Genomic DNA, 19,501 nt, shown 5'->3' on the forward strand with positions numbered 1-19,501 from the left:
TTTTAATTGAAATGATTTGAAGGGCATAGGATGACAATACTAACCCGGCTCTTGTGGCTTCTAAAGTGAAACGAAAAATTTTCGCAAGCGGAATTTATCGTTGCAGTATACATATCTGGCTGGTGTTTTAGACGAAGTTCATCCTTAGACAAAAATATTGACCCGCAATATTCGAGTCGTGCACCCTCTTCAGTTATGATGTACGATATAGATTATAAATGAAAGGGTAGCATCCTAAAAGCTACATGCTTAAGCAAAACGCATAGGGAATGCTCTGTGATAACGGAAGTATTCGGTTTAGAGCTCATTTGATGTCTACCTTAAACAACAGTGTTTTAATTGTTTCAGATGGACCGAAAAAAGTCAGACTCAAAGAAAAAAAGATTCTCTCTACTGGAAAGCTAGGAGCAGGCTTTGGTGCCCGGTGTCGATACGTACATTGTTGTCTGCTTAGCTAAACCTTTTTGACACGATATCATTATTTATTCCTTAATGGCGGTACTCAATAAAATAGCTAGTCGTTAAATGTGCGTCCAAATCATGTCATGATCTTGAGTCAACAACGGATCTTTTTGACAAACTGTGTTTCTAAGGGCCGACGGATAAAGTTGTTATCGTATCTTATTTATCGGAATCTCAGCTCTGTTGTCTCAGTCACTACAGCATTTCACTTTAGTGAAAAAAAACTAAATAAAATTTACGTCTGTTTAAGCATGATCGGAAGCAGAATATCTATTGTCCGTGCCTTTTGTTACGCTCTCCTTCGAAAATCTGCATGTAAACAATTTATCTAAATTTGACAACGTTACATAACGCGATATGAAGTCGTCAGCAAGCCCGAGCGCATACTGGATTCGTTCCAAGCAACACGTAGCTACGTACAGTCTTGACGTGCTTTCAAATGTTTCCAGTTCCTCTTAAATCAAAGACACTTCGTTAAAGAAAAACGATCGACATTGCTATAAAACGTTCTACAGCTTATATCTTGCTTAGTCGCGAGTATTCTACAGTCTATTGTTCTTCGTCACTGTTCGAGAACAAAAAAAATAAAAAAAAAAACAAAGTGAAAGAAAATGTGACTTCTCATAAATCGGCGGAGCAATCAAAGCCATCATGCTTGACCCATAATCTATAGGGATCTTGAGATCATCACGGACGCCATCAATTTTCGCCCAGTTCGGCACCGGAACTCGTCATATTGTTGACACTCCCCACGATAAGATCATGGCAAGACTTGACAAGGTATCACAAACGGAAATTTGCCAATCTGTCACCAGTTATAATGGTCAGTATCAAAGCACCTGATTTATGGTGGTGATTATATCTGTCTGCGTGTCTGTGCGTGCGTGTGCACTGCTGAACGAAAGTCGTGCTGTGACGTAGAGAATAAGTTCACAATGATCAAACGTTTAGGCAGTCCTGAATGGTGAGGTGTCAAGGCGAGTTGCAAATGCCGACAACATTCAGTTAGAATCGTAAAAATGACGTAGGTGCTGAATAAGGCCTGTTCCCAAAAAGTTACATGTGTTGTGTATAGCGTGACTCAGTTTGATACAGGTAGCCGTACGTCCGTACAATATATGAGGTTGAGCGTGTTGATACTGTCAGTAATATTAATTGTGTATCTGTCTAGTGAACTACACAACAGTTATTGAAGTTGGAAGGGAGAGCAAGGCACATTTGTATATTCCTTGCTAACTTGTGTAGACGAATGATCAAATACTTTGCAACAAATAGTGATCAGTTAAATATAATTTGTTGCGTTTACGAGAACCAAAACACATCTCCAGATGTATAATTCACAAATCATTTTAGAAATTTGGTATATAAAGGCGTCTTTCAAATTTTCCTCTGCAACCTTCAGCAACTCTTTTGATAAAGCGTAGAAGCCAATGGGGAGAAAATTCTTACTGACAAGTTCTTTCCTTGGCTAGTGAATAACTATCATATATATATATATATATATATATATATATATATAAAACTATGTTACTATCTAAAGGCGTCCACTTCGAAAATTGGCTTCTAGTTTTCGGATTATAAACCATTATCTAACATGTTATTAGTTGTCTATTACCACACAAATGAAGTTTATTTCAGTATGGGACTCTTCGGTTGAGACAGTTTAATTACATAGTGACGGGGAGCCTATCCGGTTAATTTTTAGAAGAGAGTAATGTATCTCTTTGAGCTATATTTTGAATAAAAAAGGATTTTTCTCTAAGTCGCATCAGGATTGCTTTGGACTGGAGCTAATTTCTATCCATTGGCATATCGTGTCCACAAACGAGTTCCTCATAGCTTGCTATTTTATTTAGGCCGTTACTCATTTCTGGCTACGAAAAGTCCGCAATCCCACTGCGAGTGCCGGTTTAACCGTGCTTGCCTGCCGAGTTTTACGGTGCCGTTCTTTAATAACAACCACCAACAACAATAACGCGATGACATAATGGCCAAGGTAGCTAACGGGATATCGTACTGTTAGTAATCATCGTAGAAGTTTAATTTGATTGTCACGCCTCTATTGACGGAGGACGACGCTGATAACGATGGTGTTAATGGTGACGACGAGTAAGTCGCTTACGATCCAGAGGGAAACCGAGGGTCTGTTTGAGAGTATACATATACATGGATAGCGTGCAGCAAAATAAGAGCTGACGTTGACGTTAAATGAAAAAATGTTACCTTACGGAGATGCGTCACTTCCGGACAAAATCATAGCTAATTATCCTATTAAAAGGAAGATATTGCATTACACCTATACCTTTCATATGGCTGATAATATATAATAGTCGATGCTTAAGAGAAACGAATGCGGCAACTTCTACTGTGTGTTGAAGTGCAATGGAATACCTTACGAGGGAAGTAAATGAGCTATAAGAAATAGGCTAAGTTCGAACAATCACACTTTTACGAGTATTTCTGAAACTATAGTTAAATATGGACGCCTTTTTTATTGGCAAAGCAGCAGGTGATATGTTGGCAAGACGTGTCCTGACGCCCGGCAAACTGATTAAGTTTACGTTGCAAGTCGTTTTTCTAGGGAAGTGAAACGGATTTACAAAGTGAAATGCTACTGGTAAAAGTTGCTTTTGCATGATAAAAGCCGGTGGGTAACTAAAAATAACCAACTACGTTATGTATGTTCACATGTAACAATAACTAAAGTACATATATTTTCTCTACGTTGAGCACAAGTTTCTATTTCAAGTACCATTCCTGTTCAGCTTCTGGGTACTTCTTCCCAAAATACTTATGACTGGGAAGCTTGTTGATGTTAATGATTTCTGTATACAGGCTGGCAGACCTATCCAAGGACTGATTTAAACAGATCTCATTTTTGCGATTTATTCTAACACTGGCAAACATACACACTTAAGCGTGTTTTGCAACAAGTAGTTCCCACAAGAAAAAAGACTGGCAATAACCAGCTCCATTAGAAGACTGTGGATGGCGAAGGTTTAAATCAGTGTTGTGACAGTTTGAATCTTGAGCCTCCAGAAATAGATCACATCCAAGACTAAATGAATACGCTTTTATAAGGTAAGACATTTGCTTCGTGGTATTTGTAGTATCGATTTTTTCGAATAAAAATATATCCTATAATAACAAGACACAACGTCATTAGACACCATACCTATACGGCGACAGGATGATTATTTCGTTTCATACAGTCTATATATATATATATATGAATGTTTTTCCATATGTCTGCCATATATTTCGTTCCAAAAGTGCGTATAGTTACACACTGATTGATACCTCTAGCACAATATTAAAAAGTGATGATTACTATTCCACCTCTGTTTAGCCGATCTCAGCTCCTTTGCAGACCTTCTCAAAGCGAGTGGCTACCGTGAACTTACATTTTGCTGGATTATTTCGTCCCGCTAGAGGTAATCAGACGCATTTCACGAGCATGAACTAAATTAAATTACGCAACAGGATGACGAGCGGCCAGATCATAACATCATCATATTACATTTTCATGAAAAGGCGCCGAACGTAGCGCTGGTGCTAATTTGCTAATGCCCCCTGCTGATGACATGAACTCCAGCTCGGTACACGGTGCCCCCAATACTAAAATCTGTTTAAAAGAAGAAATTAGCAGACAAACCTTTAAAATACTCTAAAACTTTTGCTACCATATCGACAAATTACATTTAGTATGTATGACCCAGTGATACGGGCGACAAAAACTGCGTTAGGTTTATATTCTTCGGACAGAAGTCCGTGCACCTAGAACATTTCTTTATGGCAAGGCCATTTGATGCTTCCTTATCTGCACCATCACACAGGTCAAACATTTTTAATGTATATGCGAATTAAATAGAGGAAGGCGGGTTTACTTAACTAATCGAGCTAAGATTTGGTAATGGTTGCGGTTATAAAAGCAACTAATTAACTAAAACGCAACGTTGTGATGTTCGTACGGTTTTAGATGGATGATTCCGAAATGTTTTCCCTTTAACGTCACTGGTATCGGAGTATTACGTCTTCATCTTCTGTTGGGCCAATACAGGGTAAATAATATCTTAAGGATACCAACTGTCTCTTGTAAAACGGTTCCAGCCAGCGTGCCCTTGTAGCATTGTTATTTTTGGGCGCGGTCACAAAAGTAGGTAAACAGATTTCCTTATGATGCCCACAAAACGTAGAGTGAAAAAGGCGCATTAGACACATGATCACTAAATTTACAACTTTCGCGAAACCGTACATCCTCTGGGTGACTAAAACTCTACAAAACAAAAGTGAGCAACTTTTAATAATACACATTTATATAGCTAACCAAGTGAAGTCGAAATGGTCAGGTAAGAATATTAAACAGAAGTATACTATTTTTCAAGCTAAAACGTAGCACATTCAACCTCACCACTGTGGCCATCGTCGCCTCCACGATTATATCCAAAATAAAAGAACAGCATTCAAAATACGCGATCGGCTGGCATGAGTGATATTAGAGAGGCCTTAGTTACATAAGGATGTATATACACTGTTCTGCCTTATATTTCCGATGTACTACGTGTTGGCGAAGATCTAGTTATGGCAGCTATCGCAGTCTTCTCACTACTATTGATGCTATAAGTGAATCACGAAGCAGGATGTTGCCTTAATAAAACCAGGATACAGCTTCGTCCTGCTTTCTAGATGCTGTTGTTTAGCATAAAATCTGAACGAACCTAGGCGACCGGAGCATAGAAACACTGTATAGTAATACAACCGTTTCTTTCTAATGGAGTTTCGTAACATTTATATGGATGATTCATTTACCAACTCGCGAAGGAAGCTCTGTATTTACAGTGGTGCATATGAAATCGGTGAAACTTGACACAGCAATCGTTGGCAGTCATACGACGCGCTCGATAGGCCAAGAAGTAAAAACCCCTTGTTGCAGGTACTGCGGTAGAAGTAGCAGCAGCAGCAGCAGCAGCAGCAATTTTTAGTTAGCTTCATCTTCCTTTGCCCCATAAACGCCAGTAGAAAAATCGTTGTCGACGGACTTACAGCTGAATCGGGTCTCCTCAGTGGTGTGTTGTTGCGGTAAAAATGCGAAGGCCATTAAACATGAGTTGTTGCCCTGTTGACGGTCATGATTTGTCCGCCTTTAACAGATACACAGAAAGTCGTCGCATACGTAAAGTCAGAATGAAGCATCTGCGGTTCTGTACCAGTTCTGCCGTCGAATCGCAAATCGTTGGTTGATCGGTGGCTTTTTTCTAGTGGTGAGTTACTATTAGCGCTAAAAACACCTAGGCATTATCATACCCGTATCGTCATTCAGGATATGCTTGAGTCTGCAGTGCAATTGCAAGTGAATATCAATACGCCTCTAATTATTTTATCAATGTCATGATATGTTTTGAACTTGGGTTACTTGTTGTACAACGATGATTCAGAGGCGGCGGGGTTGTCGGAAGAAAGAGTTGGGTTGTGTAGACGCTTTTTGCGTCCGACTGTTCTACTACGTTCACGGTACACAACAGTGGCCATCGTTTATCTGCCTCCGCCCGTCGGTTTATGTTCCCAAAGCAAATTTGTTACCGACCCCGCTAGATTAGCGGACATGAACATGTTACGAGGGCGGATGAAACTGCGTTATTGTAGGAATTAGGTCTAGGTAGATACAATAATCAAGGAAACATAGTGCCGCATATCAGCATTTACGTTTCTGAGAAAAACGTGTTAACTGTTTTGAAAACGTAGACGAATGACAACTTTTTGACACCCGATGTAGTATGTACCAGATGAGAATAAGGGAAACGTAATTTTTCTTGTGCCTATAACACGTGCATACATGCTGACTATCTGCTATTTCCACAAATTGGCCGGACACCCTCCACCAGGCGTCCGTTCTAACAAAATCAAACCTCCGCTCTCAATCCAAACTTAGACAAAGCCTTTTTTTTTTTTTTTTTTTTTTTGTCAATCATTAGATTGAATTGTTAATTTTCTTGAAATATAGACAAGAACGGCAGATAACTTCATTAACGCTTATGCAACAACGCAACGTTTGCATCTGCCAACGCTTCTTAGAACGAAGTTTTCAACAAAGTTACTTGCTCCGACAGGCATACAGCATCACAGAATCCTATTTACTGAACGTTCGCTTTGAAAACCTATTTTCTGAGATGCCGCCAACAGAGCAAGCAATCTTTTATTTTGTAGCAGTGAGACAATGTGAATCGTAGTCAGAGATTCCAGTATCCATGAATGACTTTTGTGGTTACGCATCCATAGTTGTTAGTCAAAAATGAGAGACACCCCCGAACGTCATAACGCCATAAAGCATACACTATACAGCCCTATTAGAGCCACCCGCGAGTGATTCTATACGTCAACAGAATTTCATTAGGACAAAAGGGCGAAAATAAAACGCAACTCTGAGCTCATCTCATAATTCCAACGATATTCTGTATTTTCTTGTGAATGAGACTATTATTTACATCATCGACATTTCGCATCTACAGATGCCGTAGAAAACACCTGGTCGGCGATTAGCACATAAGAAATCTAATATATCGACACTGAGGAGCGACCGACAGCCCGAAGACTCGGCTGGGTCATAATATTTGTGCCGCGCTTTACGAAGAAGCCACAGATGTGCTGTGGCTGGAATCTTATCGTGCCAATTTCGTTTGTACATAAATAAAACTCCAGATTTTAACGTTCTGTGATGATAGCAAAATTATACGACAGTTGCATCTGTTACGGTTTGGGTCCGACGCAAGTCCTAAGCAATAGCACCAGGTCATTGACACCATCAGAGATTTTGCAAGGCTCAAGGACGGTGGCATAGCCGCCTGTACGAGTGAGTGCCTAATGCTGAAATTGGTCTTCCCGCCAACCTTCACTTTTGCACCAGGCACATGGTACTAATTAGATTATGATCTATAAAATATGCTAAATATTAAAAACCAGGCCGCCGCATCGTGGCAGATAGCCAATAACACAGATAGTATATTTAAATAATATCATGCACCGTAACAAAGAACAGTATTTGATGTCGAGCTCGTTTAGATAGTTCTGTTAAATTCTTTGCCTCAGTGACTGTATTGTATCAATATACCTTTGCCTTTGACTATATGAAAATCGATATGTTTATCTTGTGAGATGCTTGACATCAATGGCTCGGAACGATTCATTTAAAAAAAAACTATACAAAGGAACTAAGTATCCTCTTAATCCTCCACAGCAATATACTTTATTATTACCTACACCGTAACTCTTTGATTCCACGGTACTATTACTGTTCTATTAGCGACAATTTTTATACAGCCCCCCCCCAATATCCGTGCTTCTTGTCTGACCCGTATGCTTGTGTCGTTTTTACCTTTGTTTCTATATTTGACCTCGTATGAGCATCGTCTTGTATGAATGACAATTTCCTTTTCTATGAACATCTCTCAGAAAAAATAGCACAAAATCACTGTACCATACGGCTGCTTTCTTGTCTTGATATTCTATTTAGTACATACACACATACTTGCAGTGATGCATTTACATTGCTTTCTTTCCTTCGTCTTCTGTTTGACAGCCTATCTGCCGGCTCGTATTCTATTGAAGCTGCGGTGATGGTCGCAGCGACGATGATCGTGCCATGACTGAAGAAGGACTCGGTCCGTCTATTTGTCCAACTCACCTCTCTGCGGTTTAATCTAGGCTATGACTGTAGCTTTCGCTGCTACGGGGCGGTTTACTAGCCAAGCCGTCGGTCTGTCCCTGGTAACAAGCGCTCGGCCGACTTCGCATTAGGTAACGAACGACCCGTTGAACTTCGTTTGGAAGGAGCTATCGCAAGCAGTCGAGGGGAAGCACTTGGGTAAGAAGACACTGCAGCAACAGAAGTGCCAAAAGAATGGGCTTACACCAGCGTTACAGCACACAGAAGGGAAATCCTTCGGACAGCAACAAAGGAGATTTGACCTGAACGAACCGCCACGCATTACACCATGATGGGCGCATGTTAAGCGTTGCAAGTAACGTAGTAGCCGCCGCTATGAACTAGAAGGATGACAATAACGCTGATGATGTGCCCACTGATCAACAAACAATGGCAAAATCAACAGCAATACAGATGTCGACAAATACTACCATTCTTCTCTTATACTATGATTATACTGCTCTTGACCATCCTGTCTGTGTCTCTGTGAAGGGTGAATCTCCTGAGATAGTCCATACTGTTATTGCTACCGTTGGCTGCTAACTAAACTGCTGACGTAGTCGCTGCCATACCGCTCGCCATCGCCTGGACACAGTCAACCAAAAATCGAAAGGACCTCGGTAAAATCTTTTTTTTTCGGCTTCGGCCTGTTCGCCTTCGATCGCAGTCAGCTAGAGGAAAGAGCTGCTTTGCGCGAACCTCAGTAGCGCCTCGAACGTTTAGTCTCTCTTCTGTTCTCATTGATGCGTCATACATATAACGAAATTGACTTAGATCGCTGAACAGTATTTTCCTTCACACGTGCTGGTCATTCTTGTTGTAGTGGTTGGCGCTGTTGTTGTTGTGGTTGTATGTATATATGTTGTTGTATTATAGGTTGCATGAGCTGGGAGGTTCTCTATTCAACAACACAGGCCGAAAACTGTCTGTGATCTCATATTTATGCTCAGTTCTAGTACCAGAGATAGCTGTAAGCGTTCTGCAAAGAGTCATTGAGATGTCTACTGTTAACATCGAAAGTTACTATTAGACGTTTGTACGGTCAGCACACCGATGAGTGTATGCATATACTTCACTCGTTTGATCAGCCAAAAAACGCAATTTTATCTTCTACGACGTAAGATATCCTCTTAGTAATTGCTTATGTGCGTAGACAGTAGTATGTAACTAGTGCGTTCGGAGGCAGTTTCTCATAGAATAGTTGGCGCTTTCTCTTAAAACGGATACCAACGTCATAAAATAGGCATCTTGCACGGTAAATTTCCCAATAACTCCTTTGGATCAAAAACAAATTGTTGCTTCCCTCTAGTTCATCTGACAGATAAACAAAATGCGCAAAATAATTATATACAGTCTTGTTGATAGTGAAGGTACTTGCGAATCGAAGACAACAGGGTAGGATTTAGCTATTCGGAAAATATATTTGCCACAAAACGTCTCATTTAAGTGCTATGGTTGATTACCGTGGGACTTTTCGGCACGAAGTTAGCGTTGAATTGTTTCTATTAACTTTAGCATTCGAGCTGCTTTTCGGCAATCTCTCCTTGAGGTTTGCTACGAAGGTATAGTTATACGTATTTTCTTTTTATATATAGCAAGGTGTTTTGTTAGATATCGAGTCCTTTCTTTGTACTCTTTCAAATGCGATATGTTTTATATGTTTATGTATAACCTTATATAAATTATTTTAATAGGGATAAACATTGTATTAACAAAAACGTAACTTGCAAAAAGAAGCGAATTGGTTTTAATTTGCTTCTCAGTTATCGATCCACCTTTATCACATATGGGTTCTTGAGAAATCCAGACACCATTACACGTACTGCAAGATTTTCTAATCCTCATGACTTCAGGTAATTATAAATCTTGAATTCAAATCAGTGACTACGCTATCGTACGAATATAAGCCTTCAATTTCCCACTCACACTACAAAACTTGTTTTCGCCTTCTGTTTTTTTTTCTTTTGTTTTTCTTCACCCTTTTCTCCACTAGAGCTTTTTTAGAGTCGTACTCTCTTCGGTCTGTCGTCAATATCACGATAGGCTTCGTAGAAGTGCTAGCCTTCACTACCTAAAACTCCGAATGTTGCTGCCGGTTCCGCCAGCTAGAACACCCAAAACATAGCCCCACCCTGGCGAGCGAACCGCCCGCTCCATTACTCTCACCTCTTCAGCAAAGATCATCGCGGTCATCCATATCGTGTGGGCTGTACTCTCTCAGTTTTGGCGACCCTTTCCCCAGCTGACGAGCCGCGCACAGCAGTTCGCTCCTGGGGAGCGCCCGTTGTGACTCGCTCCCGGCCCAATGATCGGCCCTTCCCTATGTAGTAGCTTGTCTATGCTATTGCCGTGAGTGAGGTTCGTGTGCAGTAGCAAAGAAAAGTGCTGATCCGTGGTGCTTCGCCAAGTGCTGTGCGTTTTGGTGTGACCTTTCAAAACCGATCCCTCTACGCCTCAGGAACCATTTGTAAGAAAAATCTAGATCGAAAACAAATTCGGAGAAGTGCGTGGTGTTAAAGGAATTGAGTTAATGTTTAATAACAGCAACAGACAACGGATTAACAACATGTATTGCTGCGTTTAATATGCCTTTGGAAATATGCTGTTTAGGTCGTTTTGCGGTAATGCCGAGTAGCTAGCTAGAGGAATCAGTAGCAAAATTTAACGACCATGCCAGTCTAGAAAGAAGTAACTCCAGAGGTGATCTGACTGAGTGATTAGGCTTCGGATTGGAAAAAGGGCTTCAGAATATAATATAAGGACAAAGAACACGCAAAATTCGAAATTGTCTTCTATTGGAAAGTGCCGCTGCAAGAGTGATTGTTTTAGAAAAGATAATGAAGTTCGGTCACTTCCCTCAGTGAGGCGGGTCACTCATTTTCAAATAGCTGTTGCCAAGCAGGAGATCGAAGTTAAAAAGATGTTACAAGCTAAATCATCAATCATGTCAAGGGCGTAAGATCATGTGCAGCAGGAGCAAATATAACTGGGCGTAACAACTTCGACCGTCAGGAAGGACACGAATCGATATAATTCAGCACTTCGTAGTTCCTTCGAACATTCTGTGTAAACCAGACCCCATTGGTTCTCACAGCGCGCCACAACTTGTTGCCCCTGGGGGTGCCCTTTCCCAGTTCACATAGAGTCCAAGCGGCGCTTATTGCCGTAAATGATATTATCAATAGCGGCGCTAGTATCATTTGAAACACAGCCCGGGAATTGTCCGCGAAAGGGTAATCGCTTAAAATAGCTTCCTAAAAGAAAAAAAAAACACCGGATAGTAATCTCTATCGAGCCATAGAAATCAGTCGAGCCATTAATAGATCGATTCGTTTTCCTTTTGGTGACAGCGACCACATCGTCAGTACCATCGAGTTAGCGGAAACGCAAGAAGAACATATATGTATTTAATAATATTGAGTCGGCTACATTGCAGTAGAGAAAAAATCGTGGGTGATCTTTGTCGTAATGTAGAAGTGAAGAATAAAAAATTGGTTGCCTCAATTTTTTTTGTTGGATTTAATCCATTGAAATACACCGCTTGTCAAAAAAACAAGTTATACATTGCAATATATTGCCGATTGAGAGTGTCTAAAGTTAACGAGCTACCTGAAATACACGAATAGTTACTGAACAGTTCTCCACGATTCGCCACTAGTTCTCTCTGTATTTTGGCATTACCCATCGACCTTCAGAACTAAAAGAGCACCGAAACAGGACGTTACGCAATCTCTAAGGATACTGAACGGTGCAGTACAACACATTTCAGCCAAAAATAAAAAAAAGAACTATATCATCAGTCAATAGCAACCCAACATAATGGCCACTAGCAGCCAGGAACTCGTAAACACCCGGAAACCGGAATCCGACGCGGGAATTGACGTTGAGGACGACGAGGACGATGTAAGTGGCTTAAATACGAAAACTTTTCGCCTGCAACAAAATTGTACTTCCTTATGTTTACGTGGTATATTCTATAATAGGAACGCATTTTTTTCACACAAGTTGTTTTGTACCAAGCATTGATCAGTGGCGTATAAAGTTTTTCAATACTCTACCGCAGAGTGCATAGATACTTGCTCGGTGCTGCGTAATTTCTAACTCGAATAATGGTTTCAATTCGATTGCGCCGTTTCTGGTGAAAAGGAAGTTCTGTGGCATCCTGTACGTGTTATGCTCCTCGTTAGCGGAAACGTTCGTTAGCTGCATTTGAAAAAAATACGTGTATATGGGGCAAATGCGGAGAGACAACGTCATTCGTGCAAAATGACTTCCCTTTTTTGGCTTTTGCTGGACCAAGTGACCTCACGAGTTTGTTTTGCGACGCGATTTAGTCACCCTTACGGTGAATAGATCTTGATAGGTAGGTATGCTTTTAGAATTTGTTATTTCTTAGTTTTACCATATAGTTCCTGACCAAACTAGTATATGATCTCGGCCCAGCAAAAATTACACTGTTGAATGCAGCCTCTCGGTTACACCCGAACGAACACTCCTTGCAAAGACCTCAAGATAACCCTTTTTCACAATCTCTGCGACATGAAAGATAAAGAAATAATTCTTTGTTCTGCGTCAGCTTTTTTCGGCGCCGGCGCCAGCACCTGCCAACCATCCCTGTGACCACAAACCGGGCCGTTGGCTGAGATAAAGTTCATCCTTAACGTTCGACTAGCCGTGGCGTCGTCTATACTGCATCGGCTGCTGCTCTCGCTATTACCTTCTTTGTTACTCGTATCATGCGCGGCTACAGCAGCTGCCGCAGTTGCTAACCGACCAACCCGTTCGTGCTTGCCATTCAGTTAACTCAAGAGCACTCCGTAGGCCAAATGAAAAGCTCGAGCGCGTTGCTACTAGAGTCGACGTAACACTGGTAGACAGTACTGCTATTTCCTCTTCGTTCGGGTGGTAATTCTGTAGTGCCAGTTAAGCACTACTCTTAGTAGCGTCTGCTGCTGCTGTTTTTATTGACTACGAAAGTTTGTCGGTAATGGTGAACCACAACTGTGTTTGGTGGCTCCAGGTCGGAGTCGATTATCGGAGCCCTGCGGGTGGCGCTGCGCCCAGGCCTCCTCCCTTCGCAAACAGGTTTCGCTTGGCCGGTAACCGGTGCTATATGGTATAGACCTATAATTTTAGAATTCTGGTGGTCCTATTTCAGCAGCTGCTCCTTCTGCTACCCTCACTTTAGACGGAATACCCTGTGGCATCACTACGAATACCCAGTGATGTGACTTTCCGTATTCTTCTTAACGCTACTATTCCCGTCGGTTCTGCTATTATTTGACCGCAATAATAATTCTGTTGCTGCGAAAAGCTGGCTTGATAATGTTGTTGTTTCTGCTTTTAGGATTCCTCTATGTGACACAGCGGCTGATGATGATGTTTCACACTGGCGCGTTGCAGCGCCGCTGTGACCTGCTAGATCACCATGGAAGGTTTATGGGGAAAACGATCGCATATCTAATACGTATCTATGTATCTCTAGTGTATGCGAAGTAGTGCAACATCTCAGAACGATCAGACAGTAACATCTGAGAGTATCCCAAATCTAACTCTTGTGGACGCGTATTGTTCATTCTCGCGCAACTGGCATTCTTGTTAATCTTCAGCCTGACGGTTAATATATTCATTGCGGCGCAAGTCCGTAACGGTTGTCAATTTTGGCCGTAAGCAATGACGGAACTATTGGAGGCAGCTTCCAGCTTACGCCGTTGAATGTAACTAAGTCAGGGCCGCCGGGATCTTAGGTAACGATGACTTGGTAGACCTCGTTGATATAGTACAGAGTCGAGAGAACTGTTTGCTTATTTGAAACAACGCATATCGTCTCGCTAGAACAAAAGCGGCAAGAGAAGCTCTACCATGATCCAGTTGCTAGTTGCGCTTCACGCATGCGTTTGTCCATCGAATTAATAAGTAGATAGCATTTGATCCCACTAGATTCAGCACAGATCGGAAAAATTCGTAATACTGATAGATATCACTGTCAAATCGTCGCAAGATAGATCGAGAAAATACATTAACTTGAGCTTTTTTGTAATAGTTGGAAAATGTTTAACTTATATTATAGCCTAGTCGTTGTTTTGGACCACTGGCTCGGCCGCTGGTAGCCAACAAAAACAGCGTAAGATCATCTTAATTTGTTTTTTTACAAGCATAACGTTAAAATCACAAATTCGAATGTCATATATGTCCGACTTCGAGTAACTTTTCCTTATTAATCACGTAAAACTTTTAACATAAAATTATTCATCACATCTGTATACCTTTAGGGTGTCGTATGTTAGCCATCCATCTGTAGGTAAGCAGAAAGCCTCAAATGTCCAAAGAGTGCCTCCTGATCTCAGCTCGTGCCTTAATCTATTTGCCTTTCATCATCCATCAGTTCCGTCCGCTTCGTTTTTTCTGGAAATCCAATTAATTCTGTGCTTCGCTTTTGCTGAACTGTGTCCGCGCCCACACGCTCACGCACACACGCCAACATGGTTACACCGTCCGCTATTTTTGGATATTTGAAATTCGAATTTTCTTTAGTTTTATTTACCCTTTTAATCACCCCTTCTTTAGAATCTCAGCCACGAATGTAAATTCGTTTTTTCTAGCAGACAGCAGCAGCATCAAAAAAACGGTGCTATTAGCGTCCGACTCCGCCAGCGCGTCGCGCATGACGCGTCCGGTCGCCTGTTGTTCAGAATACGGGCATCGATGGCGGCGGCAGCATCAACAACCCCACGATCACAAACAAATTATTATATGCGGTGAGCAAATGGCGGCGATGATGGCGACTACTGAATCACTCGTCGTTCGCCTAGTTGCTGCATTAACTATTGGATTAGTATCCTGGCAGACAGCCGAGTAGTAGACGGGGGGAACCATGGCAGTAGACTATAAAACAGAGAGCACCGGTTCTCTATCGCGCATCCGCTGCCAATGACTGTCGATTGCCTGACGAGTAAGCGACCTCGTCGACAGGCGGCTGCCATATGCACAACATCTCTAGCGCTGCTGCGATTGCTAATGTTGTTGTTGTTGTGGCAATTGAATGAGCTTGGTATTGAGCATAAAAATCTGCAGCAGTCTGACCACGACCTACTGCCTGTATCAGGAACGGTTGACTGCGACCATCATTCAGAGAAAATTCACTACACCTCAGAGTCATGATTACTAATACTGTAGAGGAGATGAATCGAAACGTAGCAAATAAATGAAACTGGGCTTGGATGAGAGAATTAAGAATAGGACAGGGCGAGAGAAAAATCATGTTGGAAACCTTATTTGCCACCGAGTCGCTGAACAGTAGATAACACTATCGTTCGTGTCACCACGACCGAGCTGGTAATTCTGGCCATATAAACAAGCAACAAGTCAAAGGGCATATATAGGCTATTTGTTCGGTTCAATTCCGCTCACAGATGTAATCTGTTTAGCCATCTATTCATTACGAGCAACGACTGGCAACGGCATAAGAGGTTTCCCACCAGTCTTGGGTTCCAGCTCCAGAATTCGGGCCTGCGGGACACAAAGGTCTCAGTTAGGCTCACGGCAGCAGTTCACCAGATGGGATCCGTTTGAAGATACGGTACGCCAAGATACAACTGTATTAAGCGTGTTGTTTTGTTATACATGTTGCCGTCGTAAACAAAGTTAGTCGACTTCGCTTTTCATGACGTGTGGGCGATGGGGTCCGTACCAAACAACATCGTTCTGAGACTCTTCCTCTCGTTGTTGCCGTGAAAAAATGAGATTTCTAACAGAAGGCCAGAACAATCGTCGGTGTCGTCTGACATCGAAATGCTGTGGCACGTTTTAGTCTACAATAGAATAGCTACGTATCGCGTTTGTTGTTGAGCAGTGCCAGCCAAAGCCCCCGAAACGAGGAGTGCGTCAACTCCCTAGCCGTCGGGTCCACGCGGCGAGTAAAGCGGGCGTCGACGAGGTGACAGGAATGTATTGTATTCTCTGGGGAACTCTTGAGTCTTCACTGCATCAAATAATACTGCATCAATAGCGCACGATGGCACTCAATGCGTTTTTCTGACTGCATCCGGCTTTCACCGTTTGTGAATTTAATACAGCGGACGACGCACATGCCTAGCTTTCAAACCATTGTTTTTGGCGTGGTGAAGAGAGAAGACGAACTAAAGTAGCAAAAACGACATAGATCAACGCGTTCATGCAGACTTTAAGTCAATGGTCCCTGTTTTGAGCCAGAATGGTTTGGGTCTTTAGACTTAAGACTTATTTCCGTTTATGCGGTAAGTACATGGGATTCACTTTTATTTTGCTAGTGACTAATCTAAAGGCATACCTATTTCAATTGAAACAAAAAATAATCATGAAAATAGCACTCTCAATTGTACTCTCTGGCCAGTCAATAATCCTGACTACCATCATGGTGAACCATGCATCTTTAATTAGTTCAACATCACGGCTGTATTCTATTCTCGCTATGCGCCAGCATCAGCCGATCATCTCGTTAGTCCAGTAATTTTCCACTGAGAACGGCGACCATGTCACCCTACCTACCTGCTACATGCGGTGCGCAGATGCCTCAATTCATTTCGGAGCACGATCCACTCGTACGTGCGTACTGCACGTCGATCAGGGATCGCATAGAAACTCGATTACGCGTACAAATGAAACAAGTCTGAAGACAATATTCAATCAAAGAATCGCAAGACAATCAAAATCGGCGGAATTGACCGCAGATTACATAACTATTGCATGATGTAAAGGTATGACGCTTGTACTATACATTATTAGCGTTGTGATGTTGCAAATAGCAGCGTCATAAAAAAAATAATAGCATATAACGAAAGATTGAATAGTCGTTCCTTTTTTCTTTTTCTGCGCAATAAAAAAAGATCGAGATGCATTCGTGATCCGTGCGTGGGTGTAGTTGACCTAAACAGAGTGGCTTAAGGCAGATGGTGAAGATTTGCCTGCAAACTGTAGCCATCGGTTTCTAATGTTTTTGATTTCTCCATATCGAGGAGAATGAAGTGAGGCTGGGTGGTGAGCATTGCCCTGCTAATTAAAAAAAAATTAAAAATAGAAGGTCGTCACAAAAAGACAGCAGTTTACTTGGGCGTGTGTCTGCGTTTAGCTCTAATTATGAAGGAACCAAACGTGGACTTCGTCAAAGCGATGTAGCAGTTTCCCTTCCGACAAAGACGATGAGCTCGAAGACAGTGACATTTGTGAAGATCGATTGTAGCATAAGCAGCGGCGTAGCATCATCACTTATATACGAGCGGAAGTGGGGCACTGTGGCAGTTGTTTGTACTTCATTCGATCGCTGCTCTGTTCCGATCCAACTTTGTTGGCAGTACGTAGTACTGCTGTGGTTGTGGTTATTGTTACCGCCGCCGTGTGTTGTTAATGGTCTGCGGTGGATTTATGAGAGTGTGTGGTACTGTCGATATGTACTCGTGTGTGCGTGTGCTACGAAGTGCTTTGCGTTTTTTTTTAGCGAGACATTCTTATCTATGACACTCTATTTCGGCCGTTTCAATACTACAAGCATCAATAACGCTCCAACGCTGCAAAAACAATAACCACGATCATAGTTAAGGAAAAGAAGAGACTACAGAAAAGCTACGGAGAACATTTCCGACAGTTAACGGGATTTACGGCGGCGGGACATTTTGCTTATGCGATTTGTCTGGCTAGCCACAGATATTCTGTTGTAGATTGTACCAAGCCATCAGCGTACGCCTCATGTTTGTAACATAACAGTCCCGGCCGGCAACAGTCGTTTCTCACATCGCGCAGCAGCTATAGCTATTAGGTCTGTCTGTCTATATCTTTTCCTCTTTATTACGACCAACAGCTTCTGTGTTTGCTTTGGGAAAGTTCATGCTAACTGACGAATGTTGTATATACATGATAACTCTCATTGTCTATAAGGTTTTCCATTGTTGGTATATGTAACAGAATAGTTACTTGACGAGTGTATGACGTACTTGATCTTCCTCGAAAGGTCTCATTTTCATTGTCATCGGTCGCAGCCACTTCAAGGCCAGGTTAAACTTTTTTTGAGTTTTTATTTTTCTGCGGTTGGCACGGAAACAACGGAGTAAAAATATCAATTTTCTCAAACAGATCGTACCCGATAGTAGTCTCATATAGCGTTGCTTAAATTTATCTTTTTTCATATGGTTTCGAATAACCCTAGTAGACGTGCAACGTCATTTCAGACAACGTTACCGTCAGCCGTCATCATTTGTCAGGAACTCTGCCGCTATCCCGCAGTCAGCCGAGAGCAATACCATCCATCCATCCAATGATTTCCTACCATATCACGTGAATTGAAAGTGATCTGGTTTAAGTAACCTTTCCATGAAATCGCATACTTTCTGTGTATGCTTCGAATATGAGTGTAGCATACGAACCCCACACAAGCGGCACGACTTACTGAAGCGGGGACGACGGCGACGATCGATGCTGCGTTTGCTCTTTCTTCTGAATTCTTGTTTATACTTTGCGTCTGATCTTTTGTATCTTCTGCTGACTTATGACGCCGTTCATATTCGGCTCGGACCGGTTCATTCGTTCGATTGGCCCCGTGGCTGTTCGGTTTTTGAGGGAGAAACTTCACAAGCGATTCGCTTATAACGCAGCTGCTGCTGCTGCTGCCGTTGTTGTTGTTGCGCGAAAACGGGCCCGAACAGCAGAGGTGGATGTACGCATTGCAGGCGTCTGGTGGTTCGTAGCCGACCCGACCTGCAGGCTACTGGCCCGCTCGGTTGGGCGACACGCAGTCTCCTGATGTTTACGTCTGACGTTACCGGGAAGTGGTAGCCATTGATGCAATGATAGTGTCGCTCGCATTATAGTATAGCAATTGTTAGATTCGAGAGCTTTGTGTCGCTGTACAGCAGTATGTAGCTTGGTGTCCATTCGACTAGTGCCACTCCCAAGGTCGGCTTCCAACTGATGCGGCTGCCGTTGCCGGCCAGTTCTGTAGCCCTTTAGGTCTTCAGGTGATGATCAGTAGTTTCACATATATATATATATATATATATATAATGTGCAGATAACTTCCAGCTGAGTAATAATAGTCATCACCGTTTTCACCAATATGGCTGCTGCCTGCAAAAAGCACCGACAGTTGCCGTTGTTCGTTCCGAGAAAAATACTCCGAAATATAGCAATAGTTGAGAGTGTAATTATGGTGCCATTTGTTTGCGTAGTGATTGTACGAAATATGTTACGTTTCTTGCCGATACTTACAATGGTGATCATACATCGAGCAAAAGCACCGCACTTGTTGTCCGAGGCAAATAATTCAAAGTGAAAAATGTGTTTTTTGCCTAGCTCTAATAGTATAGAACATAT

General features: G+C 42.1%; 1 protein-coding gene and 1 long non-coding RNA gene across 5 annotated transcripts in view; one reads left to right on the forward strand and one right to left on the reverse strand.

The window, feature by feature from the left end:
* Positions 1 to 2,917: 2,917 nt before the first annotated feature.
* LOC111253804 (uncharacterized) lies at positions 2,918 to 14,567 on the reverse strand. 2 transcript variants are annotated; one of them, XR_015317924.1, is made up of 5 exons: positions 14,428 to 14,567; positions 10,328 to 10,639; positions 5,272 to 5,603; positions 4,434 to 4,635; positions 2,918 to 4,087 (listed from the first exon to the last, which is right to left on the reverse strand). It is a non-coding gene; the product is annotated as an uncharacterized LOC111253804 (long non-coding RNA). The 2 variants fall into 2 exon arrangements; XR_002674824.2 differs by having other exon boundaries at positions 2,918 to 4,635.
* Positions 10,639 to 19,501, forward strand: part of pico (ras-associated and pleckstrin homology domains-containing protein pico) — a 212,191-nt gene continuing 203,328 nt past the window's right edge. For all 3 annotated transcript variants that reach the window (XM_022813811.2, XM_022813809.1, XM_022813815.2), the window contains exon 1: positions 10,639 to 12,064. Coding sequence is in view for 1 of the 3 variants with exons in the window: in XM_022813809.1 (XP_022669544.1) it covers positions 11,981 to 12,064 (84 nt within the window). In the remaining 2 variants the exon portion in view is untranslated. The remainder of the gene's footprint in view (positions 12,065 to 19,501) is intronic.

This window comes from Varroa destructor, unplaced genomic scaffold (genome assembly GCF_002443255.2).
Source record: "Varroa destructor unplaced genomic scaffold, Vdes_3.0 BEIS01000007.1, whole genome shotgun sequence".
Taxonomy (NCBI): Eukaryota; Metazoa; Arthropoda; class Arachnida; order Mesostigmata; family Varroidae; genus Varroa; species Varroa destructor.